We start from the raw sequence: 27,795 nt of genomic DNA on the forward strand, positions 1-27,795 counted from the left end.
CTTATCCAGTGATGCCCTCATAACTGTCTGTCAACATGCTTTCGTACTTGTTCAGCATTGTGTTGAGTCGTTTCTTTGAAGCATCTGCACTGAAGACGTTTTTCGAGTCTAGTTTTAACTTTCTCAACCAGTCTTTGCCAATGAGAGTTGGCCTGTTATTGTAGCTCACTTTGAACTTCATGTTAAACTGTACATTCCATTTGTCCACATGTCTCTAGGATTTCTCTGGGATCATACAGGACTCCATTGTGACCTTATTTTAATAAAATCACTTGGTTTATGCCCTAAGAACATAAATCACTATATTGCTTAACTGGTAACTTTCAGCCTCTGATCATTCTGTTTGATAGCTATGCTGATATGTCTAACTGTTGCTGTTTTTGTAGGTTATCGCCATTCCTGGAGTGTGCTGATCGTGTTGTCTGTACTCACTATTGTAATTGGATTTGGGCTCGTTGTTTATGAAGCTTTCCAAGGGCGTGACTTCCTGTACATACTAGGAGGAGGATTTTTAGTTGTGGCTGGTACGTGAAATTTTGGTTTCTACACATTGAACTGTAAATAGGAAAAGTAACTGAAAGATTCTGTTCATGAAATGGCAGTTCATCATCACAAGCAATAGAACTTATTTGTTTTGTTTTATTTCTAATATGATTGTTATCGTTCAACCTCCTTCCTTCTCTGGTTCATAACACACTTCGAGTAAGCACTTGGTGGTGGAGTATAAGGAACAGATTTTATTTAAAACAGTTTCACGTCCTGTTAGCTAATGGGTAATTCAAAACTGGGCAATTTCGACCCCAGATAGTTGTGGTGAATGGCTGTTTTTTGGACTGGAGGAAGGTGTACAGTGGCAATCCCTAGGGTTCAGTACTTGGACCACTGGTGTATTTGATGTGCATTAATGAATTGGACTTGGGGGTACCGGGCTACATTTCAAAATTTAATAATCACATGAAACTTGGAAGTGTAATAAACAATGAGGAAGATAGTAATAGGCTTCAAGAAGACAGACAGGTTGGTTGAATGAGCAGATACATAGCAGATAAAATTCAATGAGGTGATACATTTTGGTAGGAGGAATGAGGAGAGACCATACATACTAAATGGTACAATTTTAAAAGGGGTGCAAGAGAGAGACCTGGGGGTAGGACAGGTTAACAAAGCAGTTATTAAAGCCAATAGGATCCTGGGCTTTATAAATAGAGGCATAGCTTACAAAAGCCAGGAAGTTATACTAAATCTATATAAAACACTCATTCAGCCCCAGTTGGAGCATTGTGTCCAATTCTGGGCACCATAATTTAGGAATGACATAAAGGCTTTGGAGAGGGTACAGAATATATTTACTAGAATGGTTTCAGGGATGAGGGATTGCAGTTATGTGGATAGACTAGAGAAGCTGGTCCTTGGAGAAGAGAAGGCTAAGAGGAGAGGTGTTTAAAATCATGAAATATTTATATCGAGTAAATAAAGAGGATCTGTTTCCAACAGCTGAAAGGTCGAGAACGCACAGATTTAAAGTGATTGGCAAAAGAACCAGAGGCGACATGAAAAAATACTTTTTTACGCAACAAGTAGTTAGGATTTGGAATGCACTGCTTGATAAGGTGGTGGATACAGAGTCAATATTAGCCTTCTAAAGGGAATTGGATAATTACTCGAAGGAGAAAAAAATTGCAGGGATATGGATAAAGAGTAGGGGGTGGGACTAACTAGATTGCTCCTTGAAAGAGCCAGCACAGACTGTGAGTCGAATTGCCTCCTTCTGTGCTGCACTATTCTATTTCACGTATTTCCATGCACAGCACTTTTCGTCTATAACACTTAAGACTCTAAAAGCACAAGGCAAGCTATACATTCTTCTCATGACACTTCAAAGCCATCCTGTTTATCTTGGAAAGTCTGTTGCTCCACGATACAAAGAAGTTTGACTGTTAATCATTAACTCTCCAAGATGTCCGACAAACAACACGGGATTTCCAACAATTATCCTTATCTTTCCTCTGCCTCTAAGTTGGGTAAACAAATTAAAAAACACTTTTCAATCTTTAACTTCTGTTATGGTTTTATGTTTCTGCTGGATGCACTGCAATAGTCCTGACTAAAATGGTGGAGATGGGCGGCGGTGGGGGGGTTGGGAGGGACTGTAAACTGTCAGTCAATGAAGGTGTGCATGTTATGACAGTTGTAAATTTTCAACAAAAAAGTGTCTGAATATTTTTACATATTTCCAAAGGCACTTCCTTAGAATTCTATTGCATTTCCTTTCCAGCATGTTCTGCTAGAAATATATTTTCTTCACAATTCACAGATTGCTGAGATAGAACTTTAAGGGACAGTGTGAGACTACAAATTGAGTCTCCAGATATATGGACTGTGCAGGGAACCTATTCACATAGCTCAATAAAGTTCCTTTTTCTTGTATAAACGGGGTTTCTGCTGCACCTTAGCAAAATTAAGGCAGTGAGAAGGAGCAACTCTGAAGAAATTCCTGGCTTGGGTCTGATAGTTTGACACAGTGATACATTACAGAAAATTCACAGCTTTTACCTACACTTGAAGTGAAGATATACTAATGAGATTAGTCATCTATCACAATTTGAAAGTTGAAAATGCAGCATTCTCAAACAAGTAGACAATCCCATTTGGGAACAAGCTCACATGAAGAGGCCAGTGGTATAGTTGCCAAAATACCCCACTAGCTTGGAAAATAGAAATTTGGGGCTATTTTTCAGGTATATATAATTTTTTGGGCTAAATTATGTAAGGCATAAAAGTGGAGTTTTTGCAAAAAATATTCTTGGCTTTCTGCTGTTCTGAACTTTATAATCTGGGAACATAGGAAATAGGAGCAGGAGTCGGCCATTCGGCCCCTCAAGCCTGCTCCGCCATTCTATAAGATCATGGCTGATCTGATCTTCGGCTCAGCTCCACTTCCCTACCCACTCCCCATAACCCTTCACTACCTTATCACTCAAAAATCTATCTATCTCCACCTTAAATAGATTTACTGACTCAGCCTCCACAGCAAAGAATTCCACAGATTTACAACTCTCTGAGAGAAGAAATTCCTCTTCATCTCAGTTCTAAATAGGCAACCCCTTATTCTTAAACTATGCCCCCAAGATCTAGATTCCCCCAAGAGTAAAAACATCCTCTCTGCATCTACCTTGTCAAGCCCCCTCAGTATCTTATAAGTTTCAATAAGATCCCCTCTCATTTTACTAAACTCCAATGAGTATAGGCCCAATCTACTCAACCCTCAACCTTTCCTCATTAATCAACCCCTTCACCTCAGGAATCAACTGAGTGCACCTTCTCGGAACTGCCTCCAATGCAAGTATATCCCTCAAAAAAATGAGACGAAAACTGTCTGCAGTACACCAGGTGTGGTCTCACCAATACCCTGTACAGTTGCAGCAGTACTTCCCTGCTTTTATACTCCATCCCCCTTGCAATAAAGGCCAACATTCCATTTACCTTCCTGATTACTTGCTGTACCTGCATACTAACATTTTGTGTTTCATGCCCCAGGTCCCTCTGTACTGCAGCATTTTGTAATTTCTTTTCATTTAAATAATAATTTGCTTTTTTATTTTTCCTGCCAAAGTGGATAACCTCACACTTTCCCACATTATACTCCATCTGCCAAATGTTTGCCCACTCACTTAGCCTATTTATATCCCTTTACAGATTCTTTGAGTCCTCCTCGCAACTTTATTTCCCACCCATCTTTGTATCATCAGCAAACTTGGCTACATTATATTAAGTCCCTTTATCCATCATTAATATAGATTGTAAATAGTTGAGGCCCCAGCACCGATCCCTGTGGCACCCCACTAGTTACCATTTGCCAACCTGAAAATGACACACTTATCCCGACTCTCTGGACTCTCTGTTTTCTGTTAGTTAGCCAGTCCGCTATCCATGCTAATATATTATCTTCTGCAGTAACCTTTTATGTGGTATTTTATCGAATGACTTCTGGAAATCCAAATACATCACATCCATTGGTTCCCCTTTATCCACCCTGTTCGTTACATTCTCAACGAAGTCCAACAAATTTGTCGAACATGATTTCCCTTTCATAAAACCATGCTGACTCCGCTTGACTGGGAAGATTGTCACTGGAGTCCTCCTCAACCGTCTTCTCCCTGTGGCCAAGGAGCTCCTCCCAGAGTCACAGTGCAGATTTTGTCCCGGACAGGGCACAACGGACATGATTTTTGCAGCGCGACAACTGCAGGAAAAATGCAGGGAACAGCGCCAGCCCTTATACATGGCCTTCTTCAACCTTACAAAGGCCTTTGACATTGTCAACCGCAAGGGTCTATGGAGCATCCTCCTCAGTTTTGGATGCCCCCAAAAGTTCGTCAACATCCTCCATCTGCTCCACGATGACATGCAGGCCGTGATCCTTACCAATGGATCCATTACAGACCCAATCCACGTCAAGACCGGGGTCAAACAGGGCTGCGTCATTGCCCCAAACCTCTTCTCAATCTTCCTCGCTGCCATGCTCCACCTCACAGTCAACAAGCTCCTCGCTGGAATGAAACTAAACTACAGAACCAGTGAGAACCTGTTCAACCTTCGACGCCTCCAGGCCAGGTCCAAGACCACCCCAACCTCTGTTGTCGAGCTACAGTATGCGGATGCCGCCTGTGTCTGCGCACATACAGAGGCTGAACTCCAGGACATAGTCGACGTATTTACTGAGGCGTACGAAAGCACGGACCTTACGCTAAACATCCGTAAGACAAAGGTCCTCCACCAGCCTGTCCACGCCGCACAGCACTGCTCCCCAGTCATCAAGATCCACGGTGCGGCCTTGGACAACGTGGACCATTTCCCATACCTCGGGAGCCACTTATCAACAAGAGCAGACATTGATGACGAGATTCAACACAGCATCCAGTGCGCCAGTGCAGCCTTCGGCCGCCTGAGGAAAAAAGTGTTTGAAGACCAGGCCCCTAAATCTGCCACCAAGCTCATGATCTACAGGGCTGTAGTAATACCTGCCCTCCTGTATGGCTCAGAGACATGGACTATGTACAGTAGACACCACAAGTCGCTGGAGAAATACCACCAACGATGTCTCCGCAAGATCCTACAAATCCCCTGGGAGGACAGACTCACCAACATTAGCGTCCTCTACCAGGCCAACATTCCCAGCATTGAAGCACTGACCACACTTGATCAGCTCCGCTGGGCAGGCCACCTTGTCCGCATGCCAGACACAAGACTCCCAAAGCAAGCGCTCTACTCGGAACTCCTTCACGGCAAACGAACCAAAAATGTGCAGATTTACAAGGACACCCTCAAAGCCTCCCTGATAAAGTGCAACATCCCCACCGACAACTAGGAGTCCTTGGCCAAAGACCGCCCTAAGTGGAGGAAGTGCATCCGGGAGGGCGCTGAGCACTTCGTGTCTCATCGCCGAGAGCGTGCAGAAATCAAGCGCCGGCAGCGGGAAGAGCATGTGGCAAACCTGTCCCACCCTCCCTTACCCTCAACGACTATCTGTCCCACCTGTGGCTCTCGTATTAGACTGTTCAGCCACCTAAGGACTCATTTTTAGAGTGGAAGCAAGTCTTCCTCGATTCCGGTGGACTGCCTATGATGATGCTTGACTGTATTACGTTTTTCCAAATGTCCTGCTACTGCTTCCTTAATAATGGATTTGGCATTTTCCCAACAACAGATGTTAGGATAATTGGTCTATAGTTTCCTGCTTTCTGTCTGCCTCCTTTTTTAAAGAGAGGCATTACATTTGTGGTTTTCCAATCCACTGGGACCTCTCCAGAATTCAAGGAACTTTGGTAGATTACAACTAATGCATCCACTGTCTCTGCAGTCATTTCTTTTAAGACCCTGGGATGCAAGCCATTGGGTCCAGGGATCTTGTGCACCTTTGGTCCCATTATTTTACCGCGTACTTTTTCTTTAGTGATGATGATTGCTTTAAGTTCCTCCCTCCCCTTGATTATCCATTATTGGGATGTTTTTAGTGTCTTCTACAGTGAAAACCAATACAAAATATTTGTTCAAAGTCTCTGCCATTTCCCTGTCCCTCTAAGGGATCAACATTTACTTTAGCTACTCTCTTCCTTTACCTGTAGATGCTCTTACTATTTTTTTTTTATATTTCTTGGCAGTTTACTCTCATAATCTATCTTCCCTCTCATTATTATTTTTTTAGTTATCTTTTGTTGGTTTAAAAAAAAATCCCAATCCTCTGTCCTCCCACTAATCTTGGCCACTTTGTATGCCCTTGTTTTCAGATTGATACCATCCTTAACTTCCTTAGTTAGCCATAAATGATATTCCCTTCTCTTAAAGTCTTTCCTTCTCACTGTAATATATCCTTTGAAGAAGATAAAGGTACGCGGAGTCAGAGGAAATTATTAGCATGGATCGAGAATTGGCTAGCTAACAGAAAACAGAGAGTCGGGATAAATGGGTCCTTTTCCGGTTGGAAATCGGTGGTTAGTGGTGTGCCACAGGGATCGGTGCTGGGACCACAACTGTTTACAATATACATAGATGACCTGGAAGAGGGGACAGAGTGTAGTGTAACAAAATTTGCAGATGACACTAAGATTAGTGGGAAAGCGGGTTGTGTAGAGGACACAGAGAGGCTGCAAAGAGATTAAATAGGTTAAGCGAATGGGCTAAGGTTTGGCAGATGGAATACAATGTCGGAAAATGTGAGGTCATCCACCTTGGAAAAAAAAACAGTAAAAGGGAATATTATTTGAATGGGGAGAAATTACAACATGCTGCGGTGCAGAGGGACCTGGGGGGGTCCTTGTGCATGAAACTCTTTTGAGTTCACCTGTGAAAACATAAAAACAATAAACGGTGCCACCCGACCTGGGTGACACTCCAGACATTTTCAAGGCCCTTTTTTTCCCCCCTTTTTTTTTTTGGTTTTTTTTTTTGTGTTTTTCTTTTTTTTGGTTTTTTTTTTTGGGCACTAAAATAACAATTTTCCCCAGTGCCCCCTATAAAAGGGAAGGGGGACACTAAAAGCACCGGCAATTAAAACAAATTAAACTTTAAAACGTAAAATCAAATTAAAATTTGGTTGCAGGGCGTGATGATGCACTCCAGTCCCTCCGGTGCCCACCTCTCGCGGAAGGCCGCGAGCGTACCGGTGGACACCGCGTGCTCCATCTCCAAGGACACCCTGGACCGGATGTAAGAGCGGAAGAGAGGCAGGCAGTCAGGTTGAACGACCCCCTCGACCGCCCGCTGCCTGGACCGGCTGATGGCACCCTTGGCCGTGCCCAGGAGCAGTCCTACGAGGAGGCCTTCGGACCTACCCGCTCCCCTCCGCACAGGGTGCCCAAAGATCAGGAGAGTGGGACTGAAGTGCAGCCAGAATTTCAGGAGCAGCCCCTTCAAATAGTGGAACAGGGGCTGCAACCTCGTGCATTCAATAAAAACATGGAACACGGACTCCTCCAGACCGCAGAAATTGCAGGCGGCCTGGGAGTCCGTGAACCGGCTTAAAAATTTATTGCACGGCACTGCTCCGTGCACCACCCTCCAGGCCAAGTCCCCGATGAATAGTGGGAGGACCCCTGCGTAGAGTGCCCTCCATCGGGGACCCCCGCCTCCTCCGGACGGCAAGATGGTACGCCATGGCGTGTCCGGACGGCCGGCGAGGATGGCAAAGTTGAGGGTGTGCAGGAGCAGCCCGTACAGGAAACCCCTCCGCGCGGAACTGAAAGGCACGGAGGGGATTTCCCCGAGGCGGCTCAAGTTGTGAGGCGGCGGCCCGTTGTGCATGAAACTCTTTTAGGAGTCTACCTGCAAAACATAAACAACATTAAACTGTGCCACCCGACCTGGGTGACACAGCAGACATTTTCAAGCCCCTTTTTTTTTTTGGTTTTTGGTTTTTTTTTGGGGCGCTAAAATCAAATTTTTCCAGTGCCCCCTATAAAAGGAGAGGGGGACACTAAAAACACCGGCAATTAAAACAAATTTAAACTTTAAAACGTAAAATCAAATTAAAATTTGGTTGCCGGGCGTGATGATGCACTCCAGTCCCTCCGGTGCCCACCTCTCGCGGAAGGCCGCGAGCGTACCGGTGGACACCGCGTGCTCCATCTCCAAGGACACCCTGGACCGGATGTAAGAGCGGAAGAGAGGCAGGCAGTCAGGTTGAACGACCCCCTCGACCGCCCGCTGCCTGGACCGGCTGATGGCACCCTTGGCCGTGCCCAGGAGCAGTCCTACGAGGAGGCCTTCGGACCTACCCGCTCCCCTCCGCACAGGGTGCCCAAAGATCAGGAGGGTGGGACTGAAGTGCAGCCAGAATTTCAGGAGCAGCCCCTTCAAATAATGGAACAGGGGCTGCAACCTCGTGCACTCAATAAAAACATGGAACACGGACTCCTCCAGACCGCAGAAATTGCAGGCGGCCTGGGAGTCCGTGAACCGGCTTAAAAATTTGTTGCACGGCACTGCTCCGTGCACCACCCTCCAGGCCAAGTCCCCGATGAATAGTGGGAGGACCCCTGCGTAGAGTGCCCTCCATCGGGGACCCCCGCCTCCTCCGGACGGCAAGATGGTACGCCATGGCGTGTCCGGACGGCCGGCGAGGATGGCAAAGTTGAGGGTGTGCAGGAGCAGCCCGTACAGGAAACCCCTCCGCGCGGAACTGAAGGGCACGGAGGGGATTTCCCCGAGGCGGCTCAAGTTGTGAGGCGCCGGCCCCCGAGGGAGGTTCCGGGGTTTGGCGCCGATGAGGAATTCCGTCCGGACGGGGGTCAGTTCGGACGGGATCTCCCCACGTGCTTGAGCCTCCTCGATACACCTAACGGAGTCAGGGCCCAGAGCTGTTTTTAGCGACTCGATGGCATCGGCCGCGCGGCGGACGTTGGCAGAATTTAGGCGCCGCGCCAGCGTGACTGGCGCCATCCAGCCCGCTCCTCCGCCATCGAGCAGGTCCCTGACCCTGGTCACCTCACCAGCCACAGCCCTCTCTTCCGACCGCCACATGAAGCCTCGGCCGTGGAGGTACGGATTCCCGAGCAGCGGTTCCTGCAGGACGGCCGCCACTCCAGCCGGCGGAGAGCTGCGCTTGGTGGAGACTTTGTTCCAGACCCTGATGAGTTCCCTGTAAAAGACAGGCAGCTCCCGGAGGGCGGTCCTGGCACCCCCCAAGTTCACAAACAGGAGCTGCGTGTCATAATTGAGGTCGAGCTGCTGGCGGAAGAAATACCTCGCCAGAGCACACCACCTAGGAGGGGGCTCGACGTAAAGGTATCTCTGCAGGGTCTGAAGACGGAAAGTCGCGAGCTGGGCGCTGACGCACACCAACGACTGACCGCCCTCCTCAAGCGGGAGACTCAAGACCGCGACAGAGACCCAGTGCTTCCTGTTGTTCCAGAAGAAGTCCACCAGCTTCTTCTGTATCTTGGCGACAAACGCAGGGGGAGGGGTCAAAGTGACCAGCCGGTACCACAGCATTGCGGCCACCAGCTGGTTTATGACTAGCGCTCGACCCCTGTAGGACAGCACTCGGAGCAGTCCTGTCCAGCGCCCTAGGCGAGCGGCGACCTTGGCCTCCAGCTCCTGCCAGTTCGCCGGCCAGGCTTCCTCGTCGGGGCTAAGGTAGACTCCCAGATAGAGGAGATGGGTCGTGCTCCAGGCAAAAGGCCTGAGCTCCTCCGGCAGGGAGTCCACCCGCCACTGACCCACCAGGAGTCCGGAACATTTCTCCCAGTTGATCCTGGCGGAGGACGCGGCCGAGTAAATCTCCTGGCACTCACGCATCCTCCGCAGGTCAGCGGGATCCTCTACCGCGAGGAGCACGTCATCGGCGTAAGCCGAGAGGACGACCTCCACGCCCGGCCCTTGCAGAGCCAGTCCCGTCAACCTCGTCCGCAAGAGGCGCAGGAAAGGCTCCACGCAAACGGCGTATAACTGGCCGGACATGGGGCATCCCTGGCGCACCCCTCTCCTAAAGCGAAGGGGCGCCGTCAAGGACCCGTTAACCTTAATCAGACACTCCGCGGCGGCGTACAAAAGTCGGATCCGGGCGACGAAATGCGTCCCGAACCCGAAAGCGCGCAGAGTTCCGAGCAGATAGTCGTGATCCACCCTGTCGAACGCCTTCTCTTGGTCGAGGGATAGGAAGGCGACCGACAGACCAGCCTCCTGGGAGCAATGGATGAGGTCCCGGACCAGATGGATGTTGTCGTGGATCGTCCGGCCCGGGACCGTGTATGACTGGTCGGGGTGAATCATGTGGTCCAGCACGGCACCAAGGCGAGCAGACATCGCCCTGGCGAAGATTTTGTAGTCCGTGCTGAGGAGGGAGAGCGGGCGCCAGTTCTTAAGGAGGCGGAGATCGCCCTTCTTAGGCAGCAGGACGATGACTGCCCTGCGCCAAGAGAGGGGCATCTCCCCGGTCGCCAGACTTTCCCCCAGGACCCGCGCGTAGTCGCTCCCCAGGACGTCCCAGAACGCCCTGTGGAACTCCACGGTCAGCCCGTCCAGCCCCGGGGATTTTCCCCTCGAGAGCCGGGCGAGGGCACCGGTCAGCTCCGCCAGGCTTAGCGGAGCTTCCAGATTTTCGGCGCCCTCCGGGCTGACCTTCGGCAGGTCCTCCCACAAAACTCTACGCGCTTCCTCGCTGGACGGATCCGGAGAGAACAGAGCCCCGTAATATTCACGGACCCTGTTGTTGACGCCCTCCGGATCCGAGACGAGAGAGCCGTCGTCGGCCAGCAGCGTCACGAGCTGCTTACGGACACTCTGCCTTTTTTCCAGCGAGTAGAAGAAGGGGGAGCCGCGGTCCAGATCCCGCAGGAACCGGATCCGCGACCTCACGAACGCGCCTCGGGACCCGACGAGCTGCAGGTCCTTCAGCGCGGCCTTCTTCGCTTCGTACACCGTCCGCAGGGCCGGGTCCTGGACGACTTGACCGAGACGGGCTTCCAGGTCGAGCACCTCTTTTTCTAGGCGCCCGACTCTGGCCGCCCGCCTCTTGGTCGACCCCCTCGCGTACTCTTGACAGAAGACGCGGACGTGAGCCTTGCCCACGTCCCACCATAGCCTCAAGGAGGGGAAGCCCCCCTGCTTCCTTCTCCAGTCGGACCAGAATCGACGGAACGAGTCCTGGAACCGCACGTCCTCCAGCAGCCGGTTGTTAAAGTGCCAGTACGCGGACCCCGTCCTCGCGCGGAGCGAAGCGAGCTCCGCCCACACCAGGTGGTGGTCCGAACACGGCACCGGCCGCATGGAGGCCGCCGGGACGCAGGAAACGTACGCCCGAGACACGTAAAGGCGGTCGACTCTAGACCATCCAACTCCAGGCCTCACCCAAGTAAAGGCGCTGGAGTCGGGGTGGAGATTTCGCCAGACGTCCACCAAGTCGAAGGACCCGACCAGGTCCCTCAACTTCTCCATCGCCGTCATGCACTGCGGGGCACCGGAGCGGTCCCTCGCCTCGAGGGTGCAGTTAAAATCCCCCCCGAGGACAATGCAGTCGCCGACGTCGACGGAGCCAAGAAGAGCGGACACCTCTTCAAAGAAGCGCGTTTGCTGCGGGCCGGGATGAGGGGCGTACACGTTCACGAGATGGAGCGGCACGTCCCCCAGGCGAACCGTTACGTGCAGCAAGCGGCCTGGCACGGGCTCCTCGACCCCCAAGATCTCCGGCTGAAAATGCGGGCCCAGCAAGATGGCCACCCCACTAGAAATGGCGGTGAGGTGGCTCATGCGGACCTCTCCTTGCCATTCCAGGAGCCACGTGGCTTCGTCTCCCGGAACGGTGTGGGTTTCTTGCAGGAAGCACACCGCATATTTCCCCTCCCGCAGGAGCGAAAAATTGTCAAATCTACGGCGTGCCCCTCTGCCGCCGTTGATGTTGAGGCTGGCTATGGTTATCTTCATGACAAAAGCATAGTGCAACCTCTACCTTAACCTATTGTGGGGGAGGGAGCGGAGTCTTTTGTTGAACTCCGCTCCCTCCGCAGCCCAGCGAGGAGTCCCTCGAGCTCGCGCAGCTCAAGGTGCTGCTCCTTTGTCAAGGGCCCGCCCGCGGCCAAGGTTTTAACGGCGGCGCGGACGGACCCCTTGATCAGCTCCGGCTCGGACCATTTTTCCAGGGCCAGTCGGGCTTGGTCGCGGCGACCCCGGCTCTGGGCCAAAAAGTCCCGGAGTTCCTTTGCAGGAACGAGGAGGGCCTCAGCGGCGGCCGCGAGCAGATCCACCGCCTCCCTGGCGGTGGTCTCTAGGTCTTCACCCGCGTCCCCCACCGAGTCCCCGTCCTCCTCCGGGAGGTGGCCGCCAGCAGCCGGCCCATCGACCGCACAAGGTACGGCAAATGAACCGGCCGCTCCAACCGGCCCTGGCACTGCCCCGATCCCACCCCCAGGATCGTCGGCAGAGGAGTCCCCACTGGGCTCTTTTAAAAATGGTGCTGGGTCGGGAAATGACAGCGGAAGGGGTTCCCCCTCCGCCCCAGGAACCGGAGAACAAGGAGAGACCCGGCCATAGGAAATCCCCAGGCCCTCCAAGTGCTCCAGCTCCAAAGTAAGGGGCGAGGGTGGGTGTTCCTCCCCCTCCCCGCTGCCACCCCCCGGCCCAGCATCTACAGTGTCATAATTATTTAATTGTTTTTCTGCCGGGTCGAGCGACTCCCGGGGGAAGTTGGATAATAGCTGGGCGGGCTCAGGTTCGGCCTTTTCGGCCTCGCCCGCCTCAGTCCCCGGGACGCCCGGCCCGGCGGCTACGCATTCCTCCGCGGTCCCCACGCCCCCCACGACAGGCAGATCTTCCACTCCATCCCCGGGAGGCAGAGGCTGGGCAGCCTCAACTGTCTCACCCTCCCCGGGGAAAGACTCCTCGCGCCTGCAGCGCAATTTGGGGGCGCTGGTGGGGGACGCGGGACACGCGGCGGGCACCGCCTCCTCCGCGGAGGGATGTTGTTCCCCCTCCGCCTCATTGGGGCGGTGCCTCTTTTTGTTCCTGGGGGCGCGCGGAGTCAGGGAGACCTCCATGTCTGCCGAGGCCTCCCGCTCCGCCCCCCCCTTTTCCTTTTCTTGCCCGCGCCTGGGCCCCTCTGTGGTGGTATTCAAGGGCCCGGGCACGGGCTCGGGGCACCCCGCGCTCGCCGGTGACTGGGTTGGGCTGAGCGCGGTGGTCAGACTTTCCGGCGCACCGAGGGGACCCGCCTCTAGATGTTTCTCCTTCTTCCGCGCCTTCTTTCCGCTCGGACGCTCTCCCTCCCCCCCGCCGGAGGCCCTGAAAACAAAGGCCTCCGACGATGCCCGCGCACCTATGGCTCCCGGCACGCGGATGCAACTAGGGGGAGGGGTGGCGGCAGCGCCAGCCTTGGCCGCCTTCGGTGGTTTGGCGGCCTTGGAGGCGGGGCAGTTCTTGCGAACATGCCCCACCTCCCTGCAGGCATGGCACCGCACGCCGTCCGACGTCCAGAAGACGCGGTAGGCAGTCCCCTCGTGCACCACATTAAAATCTCCCTCCGTCGTGTCCTCCCGCGCCAGCCGGACAAAGAGCTGGCGGCGGAAGGAGAACACGTGGCGCAGGCTGCTCTCCCTGAGGCCGAGCGGTATGGGGTTGATCCCTGACCTTACCTCCCCCAGTTGTTGTAGGTGAGGGAGGAGGAGCTCAGCGGAAACAAAGGGCGGGACGTTTGAAATGATGACCCTCTGCGTGGTGGCCTCGAGAGGGTCCACCGGCAGGAACGTCCCGCCCACCGTGAGCCCCTTTTCAAGGGCCAGGGACACCGCCCGCTCCGACCCCAGGAAGAACACGGCCTTCCCAGACATCTTGGAGGCTGCGACAATGGCCGAGGGGCCGACTACCCCAGCCATCGCCCGCACGCACTCCTCAATGCTCATTGTGGGGTGAGTGTAGCTCTTGACCCCGTGTTTCCTAGTTATAAGTCTGAACGGTGGCAGGGCAGCGGGTGGCGCAGGAGGTGCCGTGGATGTGGACACCGCCTGCGCATACGTCCTTGCTGGCCCTGCCACCGGCGTGGATGGGGTCGCCATCACGGGGTCCCTTTAAGGGCTACACCCACCCCAAAGTCACAGGCCTTAATGGTCTTTAATGGCCTCTTATGTTAACTGAGCAGAGGAGCCCTTAACGAGGCACCTCTCCCCTCGTTGACAATTGGGGAGAGGCCTTGCTCCCTCTGCTCAGTTGTCTTAATTGGGTTTTTTTTATTAATTTGGAAGGAAAGGGTTCTCAGAGAGAGAGGGGAGAAACAGAGGGTAACGGAGAAAGAGAGAGGGGGGTGGGAAGGGGGGGGGGCTGCGAGGGCAGGTCTCCCCTCGCAGCTGTGGGTGGGTGCACTCCCCAGATGGCAAAACACAAAAGTCTTTGGGGTGGTCTTCAGGTGGGGGGAGAAGATGTCTTCACCTGGGGTAGCTGGAGCCACCAGGCACTCCTAACGATCCTCAATAGGGTGATTAATGACTCTTCAGCCTGGTAGCTCCAGCTATCCCAGGCTAGGCAAATGTGGGGGGGGGTGGGGGGGGTTCCAATTGTGGGGGGGGCCCAGTTGTAAGCACAGCCCCCACGCACACTACCACACACACACACACACCCCCCGCGATGTTCCGGCCCTCAGTGGTCTTCTTTCCTCCCCCCACCGATACAACAAAGTCTGTTTGGGGAAATGCACCCACACCCACCTGTAGAAATGTTGAGTCTCCCTCCTTCCACACTGGTTTGTTGTTGGTTTTTCCCCCTCTCTCCAACTCTTTGCAGAAATGATAAAAGTTGTTAAAGTTTTCTGCTTTTTCCTCCTCTCCCTCTGGGTAAAGTTGAAGGTGAAGCCCCTTCCTTCCTTCTCTTCCTGGGCTGGTCTCAGGGCTCTCCAGGCAGGAGCTCAAGTTGCTAGCTGCTTCCCTCACTGCTCACAGCTCCAACTGAGCAGGACACGCCTCCACAGCTTCACAATTGGTCCTTGTGCATGAAACTCTTTTGGGAGTTCACCTGCAAAACATAAAACATTAAACGGTGCCACCCGACCTGGGTGACACTCCAGACATTTACAAGGCCCATTTTTTTCCCCCCTTTTTTGTGTTTTTTTTTTGTTTTTTCTTTTTTTTTTTGTTTTTTTTTTTGGGCACTAAAATCACAATTTTTCCCCAGTGCCCCCTATAAAAGGGAAGGGGACACTAAAAGCACCGGCAATTAAAACAAATTAACTTTAAAACGTAAAATCAAATTAAAATTTGGTTGCCGGGCGTGATGATGCACTCCAGTCCCTCCGGTGCCCACCTCTCGCGGAAGGCCGCGAGCGTACCGGTGGACACCGCGTGCTCCATCTCCAAGGACACCCTGGACCGGATGTAAGAGCGGAAGAGAGGCAGGCAGTCAGGTTGAACGACCCCCTCGACCGCCCGCTGCCTGGACCGGCTGATGGCACCCTTGGCCGTGCCCAGGAGCAGTCCTACGAGGAGGCCTTCGGACCTACCCGCTCCCCTCCGCACAGGGTGCCCAAAGATCAGGAGAGTGGGACTGAAGTGCAGCCAGAATTTCAGGAGCAGCCCCTTCAAATAATGGAACAGGGGCTGCAACCTCGTGCACTCAATAAAAACATGGAACACGGACTCCTCCAGACCGCAGAAATTGCAGGCGGCCTGGGAGTCCGTGAACCGGCTTAAAAATTTGTTGCACGGCACTGCTCCGTGCACCACCCTCCAGGCCAAGTCCCCGATGAATAGTGGGAGGACCCCTGCGTAGAGTGCCCTCCATCGGGGACCCCCGCCTCCTCCGGACGGCAAGATGGTGCGCCATGGCGTGTCCGGACGGCCGGCGAGGATGGCAAAGTTGAGGGTGTGCAGGAGCAGCCCGTACAGGAAACCCCTCCGCGCGGAACTGAAAGGCACGGAGGGGATTTCCCCGAGGCGGCTCAAGTTGTGAGGCGCCGGCCCCCGAGGGAGGTTCCGGGGTTTGGCGCCGATGAGGAATTCCGTCCGGACGGGGGTCAGTTCGGACGGGATCTCCCCACGTGCTTGAGCCTCCTCGATACACCTAACGGAGTCAGGGCCCAGAGCTGTTTTTAGCGACTCGATGGCATCGGCCGCGCGGCGGACGTTGGCAGAATTTAGGCGCCGCGCCAGCGTGACTGGCGCCATCCAGCCCGCTCCTCCGCCATCGAGCAGGTCCCTGACCCTGGTCACCTCACCAGCCACAGCCCTCTCTTCCGACCGCCACATGAAGCCTCGGCCGTGGAGGTACGGATTCCCGAGCAGCGGCTCCTGCAGGACGGCCGCCACTCCAGCCGGCGGAGAGCTGCGCTTGGTGGAGACTTTGTTCCAGACCCTGATGAGTTCCCTGTAAAAGACAGGCAGCTCCCGGAGGGCGGTCCTGGCACCCCCCAAGTTCACAAACAGGAGCTGCGTGTCATAATTGAGGTCGAGCTGCTGGCGGAAGAAATACCTCGCCAGAGCACACCACCTAGGAGGGGGCTCGACGTAAAGGTATCTCTGCAGGGTCTGAAGACGGAAAGTCGCGAGCTGGGCGCTGACGCACACCAACGACTGACCGCCCTCCTCAAGCGGGAGACTCAAGACCGCGACAGAGACCCAGTGCTTCCTGTTGTTCCAGAAGAAGTCCACCAGCTTCTTCTGTATCTTGGAGACAAACGCAGGGGGAGGGGTCAAAGTGACCAGCCGGTACCACAGCATTGCGGCCACCAGCTGGTTTATGACTAGCGCTCGACCCCTGTAGGACAGCACTCGGAGCAGTCCTGTCCAGCGCCCTAGGCGAGCGGCGACCTTGGCCTCCAGCTCCTGCCAGTTCGCCGGCCAGGCTTCCTCGTCGGGGCTAAGGTAGACTCCCAGATAGAGGAGATGGGTCGTGCTCCAGGCAAAAGGCCTGAGCTCCTCCGGCAGGGAGTCCACCCGCCACTGACCCACCAGGAGTCCGGAACATTTCTCCCAGTTGATCCTGGCGGAGGACGCGGCCGAGTAAATCTCCTGGCACTCACGCATCCTCCGCAGGTCAGCGGGATCCTCTACCGCGAGGAGCACGTCATCGGCGTAAGCCGAGAGGACGACCTCCACGCCCGGCCCTTGCAGAGCCAGTCCCGTCAACCTCGTCCGCAAGAGGCGCAGGAAAGGCTCCACGCAAACGGCGTATAACTGGCCGGACATGGGGCATCCCTGGCGCACCCCTCTCCTAAAGCGAAGGGGCGCCGTCAAGGACCCGTTAACCTTAATCAGACACTCCGCGGCGGCGTACAAAAGTCGGATCCGGGCGACGAAATGCGTCCCGAACCCGAAAGCGCGCAGAGTTCCGAGCAGATAGTCGTGATCCACCCTGTCGAACGCCTTCTCTTGGTCGAGGGATAGGAAGGCGACCGACAGACCAGCCTCCTGGGAGCAATGGATGAGGTCCCGGACCAGATGGATGTTGTCGTGGATCGTCCGGCCCGGGACCGTGTATGACTGGTCGGGGTGAATCATGTGGTCCAGCACGGCACCAAGGCGAGCAGACATCGCCCTGGCGAAGATTTTGTAGTCCGTGCTGAGGAGGGAGAGCGGGCGCCAGTTCTTAAGGAGGCGGAGATCGCCCTTCTTAGGCAGCAGGACGATGACTGCCCTGCGCCAAGAGAGGGGCATCTCCCCGGTCGCCAGACTTTCCCCCAGGACCCGCGCGTAGTCGCTCCCCAGGACGTCCCAGAACGCCCTGTGGAACTCCACGGTCAGCCCGTCCAGCCCCGGGGATTTTCCCCTCGAGAGCCGGGCGAGGGCACCGGTCAGCTCCGCCAGGCTTAGCGGAGCTTCCAGATTTTCGGCGCCCTCCGGGCTGACCTTCGGCAGGTCCTCCCACAAAACTCTACGCGCTTCCTCGCTGGACGGATCCGGAGAGAACAGAGCCCCGTAATATTCACGGACCCTGTTGTTGACGCCCTCCGGATCCGAGACGAGAGAGCCGTCGTCGGCCAGCAGCGTCACGAGCTGCTTACGGACACTCTGCCTTTTTTCCAGCGAGTAGAAGAAGGGGGAGCCGCGGTCCAGATCCCGCAGGAACCGGATCCGCGACCTCACAAACGCGCCTCGGGACCCGACGAGCTGCAGGTCCTTCAGCGCGGCCTTCTTCGCTTCGTACACCGTCCGCAGGGCCGGGTCCTGGACGACTTGACCGAGACGGGCTTCCAGGTCGAGCACCTCTTTTTCTAGGCGCCCGACTCTGGCCGCCCGCCTCTTGGTCGACCCCCTCGCGTACTCTTGACAGAAGACGCGGACGTGAGCCTTGCCCACGTCCCACCATAGCCTCAAGGAGGGGAAGCCCCCCTGCTTCCTTCTCCAGTCGGACCAGAATCGACGGAACGAGTCCTGGAACCGCACGTCCTCCAGCAGCCGGTTGTTAAAGTGCCAGTACGCGGACCCCGTCCTCGCGCGGAGCGAAGCGAGCTCCGCCCACACCAGGTGGTGGTCCGAACACGGCACCGGCCGCATGGAGGCCGCCGGGACGCAGGAAACGTACGCCCGAGACACGTAAAGGCGGTCGACTCTAGACCATCCAACTCCAGGCCTCACCCAAGTAAAGGCGCTGGAGTCGGGGTGGAGATTTCGCCAGACGTCCACCAAGTCGAAGGACCCGACCAGGTCCCTCAACTTCTCCATCGCCGTCATGCACTGCGGGGCACCGGAGCGGTCCCTCGCCTCGAGGGTGCAGTTAAAATCCCCCCCGAGGACAATGCAGTCGCCGACGTCGACGGAGCCAAGAAGAGCGGACACCTCTTCAAAGAAGCGCGTTTGCTGCGGGCCGGGATGAGGGGCGTACACGTTCACGAGATGGAGCGGCACGTCCCCCAGGCGAACCGTTACGTGCAGCAAGCGGCCTGGCACGGGCTCCTCGACCCCCAAGATCTCCGGCTGAAAATGCGGGCCCAGCAAGATGGCCACCCCACTAGAAATGGCGGTGAGGTGGCTCATGCGGACCTCTCCTTGCCATTCCAGGAGCCACGTGGCTTCGTCTCCCGGAACGGTGTGGGTTTCTTGCAGGAAGCACACCGCATATTTCCCCTCCCGCAGGAGCGAAAAATTGTCAAATCTACGGCGTGCCCCTCTGCCGCCGTTGATGTTGAGGCTGGCTATGGTTATCTTCATGACAAAAGCATAGTGCAACCTCTGCCTTAACCTATTGTGGGGGAGGGAGCGGAGTCTTTTGTTGAACTCCGCTCCCTCCGCAGCCCAGCGAGGAGTCCCTCGAGCTCGCGCAGCTCAAGGTGCTGCTCCTTTGTCAAGGGCCCGCCCGCGGCCAAGGTTTTAACGGCGGCGCGGACGGACCCCTTGATCAGCTCCGGCTCGGACCATTTTTCCAGGGCCAGTCGGGCTTGGTCGCGGCGACCCCGGCTCTGGGCCAAAAAGTCCCGGAGTTCCTTTGCAGGAACGAGGAGGGCCTCAGCGGCGGCCGCGAGCAGATCCACCGCCTCCCTGGCGGTGGTCTCTAGGTCTTCACCCGCGTCCCCCACCGAGTCCCCGTCCTCCTCCGGGAGGTGGCCGCCAGCAGCCGGCCCATCGACCGCACAAGGTACGGCAAATGAACCGGCCGCTCCAACCGGCCCTGGCACTGCCCCGATCCCACCCCCAGGATCGTCGGCAGAGGAGTCCCCACTGGGCTCTTTTAAAAATGGTGCTGGGTCGGGAAATGACAGCGGAAGGGGTTCCCCCTCCGCCCCAGGAACCGGAGAACAAGGAGAGACCCGGCCATAGGAAATCCCCAGGCCCCCCAAGTGCTCCAGCTCCAAAGTAAGGGGCGAGGGTGGGTGTTCCTCCCCCTCCCCGCTGCCACCCCCCGGCCCAGCATCTACAGTTTCATTAAAAACAGTAAATTGTGTTTCTGCCGGGTCGAGCGTCTCCCGGGGGAAGTTGGGTATTGGCTGGGCGGGCTCAGGTTCGGCCTTTTCGGCCTCGCCCGCCTCAGTCCCCGGGACGCCCGGCCCGGCGGCTACGCATTCCTCCGCGGTCCCCACGCCCCCCACGACAGGCAGATCTTCCACTCCATCCCCAGGAGGCAGCGGCTGGGCAGCCTCGACTACCTCACCCTCCCCGGGGACAGACTCTTCGCGCCTGCAGCGCAATTTGGGAGCGCTGGTGGGGGACGCGGGACACGCGGCGGGCACCGACTCCTCCGCGGAGGGATGTTGTTCCCCCTCCGCGTCATTGGGACGGTGCCTCTTTTTGTTCCTGGGGGCGCGCGGAGTCAGGGAGACCTCCATGTCTGCCGAGGCCTCCCGCTCCGCCCCCCCCTTTTCCTTTTCTTGCCCGCGCCCGGGCCCCTCTGTGGTGTTGTTCAAGGGCTCGGGCACGGGCTCGGGGCACCCCGCGCTCGCCGGTGACGGGGTTGGGCTGAGCGCGGTGGTCAAATTATCCGGCGCACTGAGGGGACCCGCCTCTTGATGTTTTGTCTTCTTCCGCGCCTTCTTTCCGGTCGGACGCTCTCCCTCCCCCCCGCCGGAGGCCCTGAAAACAAAGGCCTCCGACGATGCCCGCGCACCCATGGCTCCCGGCACGCGGACGCAACTAGGGGGAGGGGTGGCGGCGGCGCCAGCCTTGGCCGCCTTCGGTGGTTTGGTGGCCTTGGAGGCGGGGCAGTTCTTGCGAACGTGCCCCACCTCCCTGCAGGCATGGCACCGCACGCCGTCCGACGTCCAGAAGACGCGGTAGGCAGTCCCCTCGTGCACCACATTAAAATTACCCTCCGTCGTGTCCTCCCGCGCCAGCCGGACAAAGAGCTGGCGGCGGAAGGAGAACACGTGGCGCAGGCTGTTCTCCCTGAGGCCGAGCGGTATGGGGTTGATCCCTGACCTTACCTCCCCCAGTTGGTGTAGGTGAGGGAGGAGGAGCTCAGCGGGAACAAAGGGCGGGACGTTTGAAATGATGACCCTCTGCGCGGTGGCCTCGAGAGGGTCCACCGGCAGGAACGTCCCGCCCACCGTGAGCCCCTTTTCAAGGGCCAGGGACACCGCCCGCTCCGACCCCAGGAAGAACACGGCCTTCCCAGACATCTTGGAGGCTGCGACAATGGCCGAGGGGCCGACTACCCCAGCCATCGCCCGCACGCACTCCTCAATGCTCATTGTGGGGTGAGTGTAGCTCTTGACCCCGTGTTTCCTGGTTATAAATCTAAACGGTGGCAGGGCAGCGGGTGGCGCAGGAGGTGCCGTGGATGTGGACACCGCCTGCGCATACGTCCTTGCTGGCCCTGCCACCGGCGTGGATGGGGTCGCCATCACGGGGTCCCTTTAAGGGCTACACCCACCCCAAAGTCACAGGCCTTAATGGTCTTTTAATGGCCTCGTATATTAACTGAGCAGAGGAGCCCTTAACGAGGCACCTCTCCCCTCGTTGACAATTGGGGAGAGGCCTTGCTCCCTCTGCTCAGTTGTCTTAATTGGTTTTTTTTTTTGCAAATTTGGAAGGAAGAGGCCTCAGAGAGAGAGGGGAGAAACAGAGGGTAACGGAGAAAGAGAGAGGGGGGTGGGAAGGGGGGGGGGCTGCGAGGGCAGGTCTCCCCTCGCAGCTGTGGGTGGGTGCACTCCCCAGATGGCAAAACACAAAAGTCTTTGGGGTGGTCTTCAGGTGGGGGGAGAAGATGTCTTCACCTGGGGTAGCTGGAGCCACCAGGCACTCCTAACGATCCTCAATAGGGTGATTAATGACTCTTCAGCCTGGTAGCTCCAGCTATCCCAGGCTAGGCAAATGTGGGGGGGGGTGGGGGGGGTTCCAATTGTGGGGGGGGCCCAGTTGTAAGCACTGCCCCCACGCACACTACCACACACACACACACACCCCCCGCGATGTTCCGGCCCTCAGTGGTCTTCTTTCCTCCCCCCACCGATACAACAAAGTCTGTTTGGGGAAATGCACCCACACCCACCTGTAGAAATGTTGAGTCTCCCTCCTTCCACACTGGTTTGTTGTTGGTTTTTCCCCCTCTCTCCAACTCTTTGCAGAAATGATAAAAGTTGTTAAAGTTTTCTGCTTTTTCCTCCTCTCCCTCTGGGTAAAGTTGAAGGTGAAGCCCCTTCCTTCCTTCTCTTCCTGGGCTGGTCTCAGGGCTCTCCAGGCAGGAGCTCAAGTTGCTAGCTGCTTCCCTCACTGCTCACAGCTCCAACTGAGCAGGACACGCCTCCACAGCTTCACAATTGGTCCTTGTGCATGAAACTCTTTTGGAGTTCACCTGCAAAACATAAACATTAAACTGTGCCACCCGACCTGGGTGACACTCCAGACATTTACAAGGCCCCTTTTTTTTTTTTTAATTCTTTTTTTGGTTTTTTTTTTTTGGGGCGCTAAAATCAAATTTTCCCAGTGCCCCCTATAAAAGGGGAGGGGGACACTAAAAGCACCGGCAATTAAAACAAATTAAACTTTAAAACGTAAAATCAAATTAAAATTTGGTTGCCGGGCGTGATGATGCACTCCAGTCCCTCCGGTGCCCACCTCTCGCGGAAGGCCGCGAGCGTACCGGTGGACACCGCGTGCTCCATCTCCAAGGACACCCTGGACCGGATGTAAGAGCGGAAGAGAGGCAGGCAGTCAGGTTGAACGACCCCCTCGACCGCCCGCTGCCTGGACCGGCTGATGGCACCCTTGGCCGTGCCCAGGAGCAGTCCTACGAGGAGGCCCTCGGACCTACCCGCTCCCCTCCGCACAGGGTGCCCAAAGATCAGGAGAGTGGGACTGAAGTGCAGCCAGAATTTCAGGAGCAGCCCCTTCAAATAGTGGAACAGGGGCTGCAACCTCGTGCACTCCATAAAAACATGGAACACGGACTCCTCCAGACCGCAGAAATTGCAGGCGGCCTGGGAGTCCGTGAACCGGCTTAAAAATTTGTTGCACGGCACTGCTCCGTGCACCACCCTCCAGGCCAAGTCCCCGATGAATAGTGGGAGGACCCCTGCGTAGAGTGCCCTCCATCGGGGACCCCCGCCTCCTCCGGACGGCAAGATGGTACGCCATGGCGTGTCCGGACGGCCGGCGAGGATGGCAAAGTTGAGGGTGTGCAGGAGCAGCCCGTACAGGAAACCCCTCCGCGCGGAACTGAAAGGCACGGAGGGGATTTCCCCGAGGCGGCTCAAGTTGTGAGGCGCCGGCCCCCGAGGGAGGTTCCGGGGTTTGGCGCCGATGAGGAATTCCGTCCGGACGGGGGTCAGTTCGGACGGGATCTCCCCACGTGCTTGAGCCTCCTCGATGCACCTAACGGAGTCAGGGCCCAGAGCTGTTTTTAGCGACTCGATGGCATCGGCCGCGCGGCGGACGTTGGCAGAATTTAGGCGCCGCGCCAGCGTGTCTGGCGCCATCCAGCCCGCTCCTCCGCCATCGAGCAGGTCCCTGACCCTGGTCACCTCACCAGCCACAGCCCTCTCTTCCGACCGCCACATGAAGCCTCGGCCGTGGAGGTACGGATTCCCGAGCAGCGGCTCCTGCAGGACGGCCGCCACTCCAGCCGGCGGAGAGCTGCGCTTGGTGGAGACTTTGTTCCAGACCCTGATGAGTTCCCTGTAAAAGACAGGCAGCTCCCGGAGGGCGGTCCTGGCACCCCCCAAGTTCACAAACAGGAGCTGCGTGTCATAATTGAGGTCGAGCTGCTGGCGGAAGAAATACCTCGCCAGAGCGCACCACCTAGGAGGGGGCTCGACGTAAAGGTATCTCTGCAGGGTCTGAAGACGGAAAGTCGCGAGCTGGGCGCTGACGCACACCAACGACTGACCGCCCTCCTCAAGCGGGAGACTCAAGACCGCGGCAGAGACCCAGTGCTTCCTGTTGTTCCAGAAGAAGTCCACCAGCTTCTTCTGTATCTTGGCGACAAACGCAGGGGGAGGGGTCAAAGTGACCAGCCGGTACCACAGCATTGCGGCCACCAGCTGGTTTATGACTAGCGCTCGACCCCTGTAGGACAGCACTCGGAGCAGTCCTGTCCAGCGCCCTAGGCGAGCGGCGACCTTGGCCTCCAGCTCCTGCCAGTTCGCCGGCCAGGCTCCCTCGTCGGGGCTAAGGTAGACTCCCAGATAGAGGAGATGGGTCGTGCTCCAGGCAAAAGGCCTGAGCTCCTCCGGCAGGGAGTCCACCCGCCACTGACCCACCAGGAGTCCGGAACATTTCTCCCAGTTGATCCTGGCGGAGGACGCGGCCGAGTAAATCTCCTGGCACTCACGCATCCTCCGCAGGTCAGCGGGATCCTCTATCGCGAGGAGCACGTCATCGGCGTAAGCCGAGAGGACGACCTCCACGCCCGGCCCTTGCAGAGCCAGTCCCGTCAACCTCGTCCGCAAGAGGCGCAGGAAAGGCTCCACGCAAACGGCGTATAACTGGCCGGACATGGGGCATCCCTGGCGCACCCCTCTCCTAAAGCGAAGGGGCGCCGTCAAGGACCCGTTAACCTTAATCAGACACTCCGCGGCGGCGTACAAAAGTCGGATCCGGGCGACGAAATGCGTCCCGAACCCGAAAGCGCGCAGAGTTCCGAGCAGATAGTCGTGATCCACCCTGTCGAACGCCTTCTCTTGGTCGAGGGATAGGAAGGCGACCGACAGACCAGCCTCCTGGGAACAATGGATGAGGTCCCGGACCAGATGGATGTTGTCGTGGATCGTCCGGCCCGGGACCGTGTATGACTGGTCGGGGTGGATCATGTGGTCCAGCACGGCACCAAGGCGAGCAGACATCGCCCTGGCGAAGATTTTGTAGTCCGTGCTGAGGAGGGAGACCGGGCGCCAGTTCTTAAGGAGGCGGAGATCGCCCTTCTTAGGCAGCAGGACGATGACTGCCCTGCGCCAAGAGAGGGGCATCTCCCCGGTCGCCAGACTTTCCCCCAGGACCCGCGCGTAGTCGCTCCCCAGGACGTCCCAGAACGCCCTGTGGAACTCCACGGTCAGCCCGTCCAGCCCCGGGGATTTTCCCCTCGAGAGCCGGGCGAGGGCACCGGTCAGCTCCGCCAGGCTTAGCGGAGCTTCCAGATTTTCGGCGCCCTCCGGGCCGACCTTCGGCAGGTCCTCCCACAAAACTCTACGCGCTTCCTCGCTGGACGGATCCGGAGAGAACAGGGCCCCGTAATATTCACGGACCCTGTTGTTGACGCCCTCCGGATCCGAGACGAGAGAGCCGTCGTCGGCCAGCAGCGTCAAGAGCTGCTTACGGACACTCTGCCTTTTTTCCAGCGAGTAGAAGAAGGGGGAGCCGCGGTCCAGATCCCGCAGGAACCGGATCCGCGACCTCACGAACGCGCCTCGGGACCCGACGAGCTGCAGGTCCTTCAGCGCGGCCTTCTTCGCTTCGTACACCGTCCGCAGGGCCGGGTCCTGGACGACTTGACCGAGACGGGCTTCCAGGTCGAGCACCTCTTTTTCTAGGCGCCCGACTCTGGCCGCCCGCCTCTTGGTCGACCCCCTCGCGTACTCTTGACAGAAGACGCGGACGTGAGCCTTGCCCACGTCCCACCATAGCCTCAAGGAGGGGAAGCCCCCCTGCTTCCTTCTCCAGTCGGACCAGAATCGACGGAACGAGTCCTGGAACCGCACGTCCTCCAGCAGCCGGTTGTTAAAGTGCCAGTACGCGGACCCCGTCCTCGCGCGGAGCGAAGCGAGCTCCGCCCACACCAGGTGGTGGTCCGAACACGGCACCGGCCGCATGGAGGCCGCCGGGACGCAGGAAACGTACGCCCGAGACACGTAAAGGCGGTCGACTCTAGACCATCCAACTCCAGGCCTCACCCAAGTAAAGGCGCTGGAGTCGGGGTGGAGATTTCGCCAGACGTCCACCAAGTCGAAGGACCCGACCAGGTCCCTCAACTTCTCCATCGCCGTCATGCACTGCGGGGCACCGGAGCGGTCCCTCGCCTCGAGGGTGCAGTTAAAATCCCCCCCGAGGACAATGCAGTCGCCGACGTCGACGGAGCCAAGAAGAGCGGACACCTCTTCAAAGAAGCGCGTTTGCTGCGGGCCGGGATGAGGGGCGTACACGTTCACGAGATGGAGCGGCACGTCCCCCAGGCGAACCGTTACGTGCAGCAAGCGGCCTGGCACGGGCTCCTCGACCCCCAAGATCTCCGGCTGAAAATGCGGGCCCAGCAAGATGGCCACCCCACTAGAAATGGCGGTGAGGTGGCTCATGCGGACCTCTCCTTGCCATTCCAGGAGCCACGTGGCTTCGTCTCCCGGAACGGTGTGGGTTTCTTGCAGGAAGCACACCGCATATTTCCCCTCCCGCAGGAGCGAAAAATTGTCAAATCTACGGCGTGCCCCTCTGCCGCCGTTGATGTTGAGGCTGGCTATGGTTATCTTCATGACAAAAGCATAGTGCAACCTCTGCCTTAACCTATTGTGGGGGAGGGAGCGGAGTCTTTTGTTGAACTCCGCTCCCTCCGCAGCCCAGCGAGGAGTCCCTCGAGCTCGCGCAGCTCAAGGTGCTGCTCCTTTGTCAAGGGCCCGCCCGCGGCCAAGGTTTTAACGGCGGCGCGGACGGACCCCTTGATCAGCTCCGGCTCGGACCATTTTTCCAGGGCCAGTCGGGCTTGGTCGCGGCGACCCCGGCTCTGGGCCAAAAAGTCCCGGAGTTCCTTTGCAGGAACGAGGAGGGCCTCAGCGGCGGCCGCGAGCAGATCCACCGCCTCCCTGGCGGTGGTCTCTAGGTCTTCACCCGCGTCCCCCACCGAGTCCCCGTCCTCCTCCGGGAGGTGGCCGCCAGCAGCCGGCCCATCGACCGCACAAGGTACGGCAAATGAACCGGCCGCTCCAACCGGCCCTGGCACTGCCCCGATCCCACCCCCAGGATCGTCGGCAGAGGAGTCCCCACTGGGCTCTTTTAAAAATGGTGCTGGGTCGGGAAATGACAGCGGAAGGGGTTCCCCCTCCGCCCCAGGAACCGGAGAACAAGGAGAGACCCGGCCATAGGAAATCCCCAGGCCCCCCAAGTGCTCCAGCTCCAAAGTAAGGGGCGAGGGTGGGTGTTCCTCCCCCTCCCCGCTGCCACCCCCCGGCCCAGCATCTACAGTTTCATTAAAAACAGTAAATTGTGTTTCTGCCGGGTCGAGCGTCTCCCGGGGGAAGTTGGGTATTGGCTGGGCGGGCTCAGGTTCGGCCTTTTCGGCCTCGCCCGCCTCAGTCCCCGGGACGCCCGGCCCGGCGGCTACGCATTCCTCCGCGGTCCCCACGCCCCCCACGACAGGCAGATCTTCCACTCCATCCCCAGGAGGCAGCGGCTGGGCAGCCTCGACTACCTCACCCTCCCCGGGGACAGACTCTTCGCGCCTGCAGCGCAATTTGGGAGCGCTGGTGGGGGACGCGGGACACGCGGCGGGCACCGACTCCTCCGCGGAGGGATGTTGTTCCCCCTCCGCGTCATTGGGACGGTGCCTCTTTTTGTTCCTGGGGGCGCGCGGAGTCAGGGAGACCTCCATGTCTGCCGAGGCCTCCCGCTCCGCCCCCCCCTTTTCCTTTTCTTGCCCGCGCCCGGGCCCCTCTGTGGTGTTGTTCAAGGGCTCGGGCACGGGCTCGGGGCACCCCGCGCTCGCCGGTGACGGGGTTGGGCTGAGCGCGGTGGTCAAATTATCCGGCGCACTGAGGGGACCCGCCTCTTGATGTTTTGTCTTCTTCCGCGCCTTCTTTCCGGTCGGACGCTCTCCCTCCCCCCCGCCGGAGGCCCTGAAAACAAAGGCCTCCGACGATGCCCGCGCACCCATGGCTCCCGGCACGCGGACGCAACTAGGGGGAGGGGTGGCGGCGGCGCCAGCCTTGGCCGCCTTCGGTGGTTTGGTGGCCTTGGAGGCGGGGCAGTTCTT

The 27,795-nt window shown here is 57.3% G+C and overlaps 1 protein-coding gene across 1 annotated transcript in view; it reads left to right on the plus strand.

Moving 5' to 3' along the window:
• Nucleotides 1-27,795, plus strand: part of LOC139275102 (transmembrane protein 182-like) — a 157,812-nt gene that overhangs the window by 111,428 nt on the left and 18,589 nt on the right. The window contains exon 5 of the mRNA XM_070892100.1: nt 387-524. Within this exon, the coding sequence (XP_070748201.1) occupies nt 387-524 (138 nt within the window). The remainder of the gene's footprint in view (nt 1-386; nt 525-27,795) is intronic.

This window comes from Pristiophorus japonicus, chromosome 10 (assembly GCF_044704955.1).
Source record: "Pristiophorus japonicus isolate sPriJap1 chromosome 10, sPriJap1.hap1, whole genome shotgun sequence".
Lineage (NCBI taxonomy): Eukaryota > Metazoa > Chordata > Chondrichthyes > Pristiophoridae > Pristiophorus > Pristiophorus japonicus.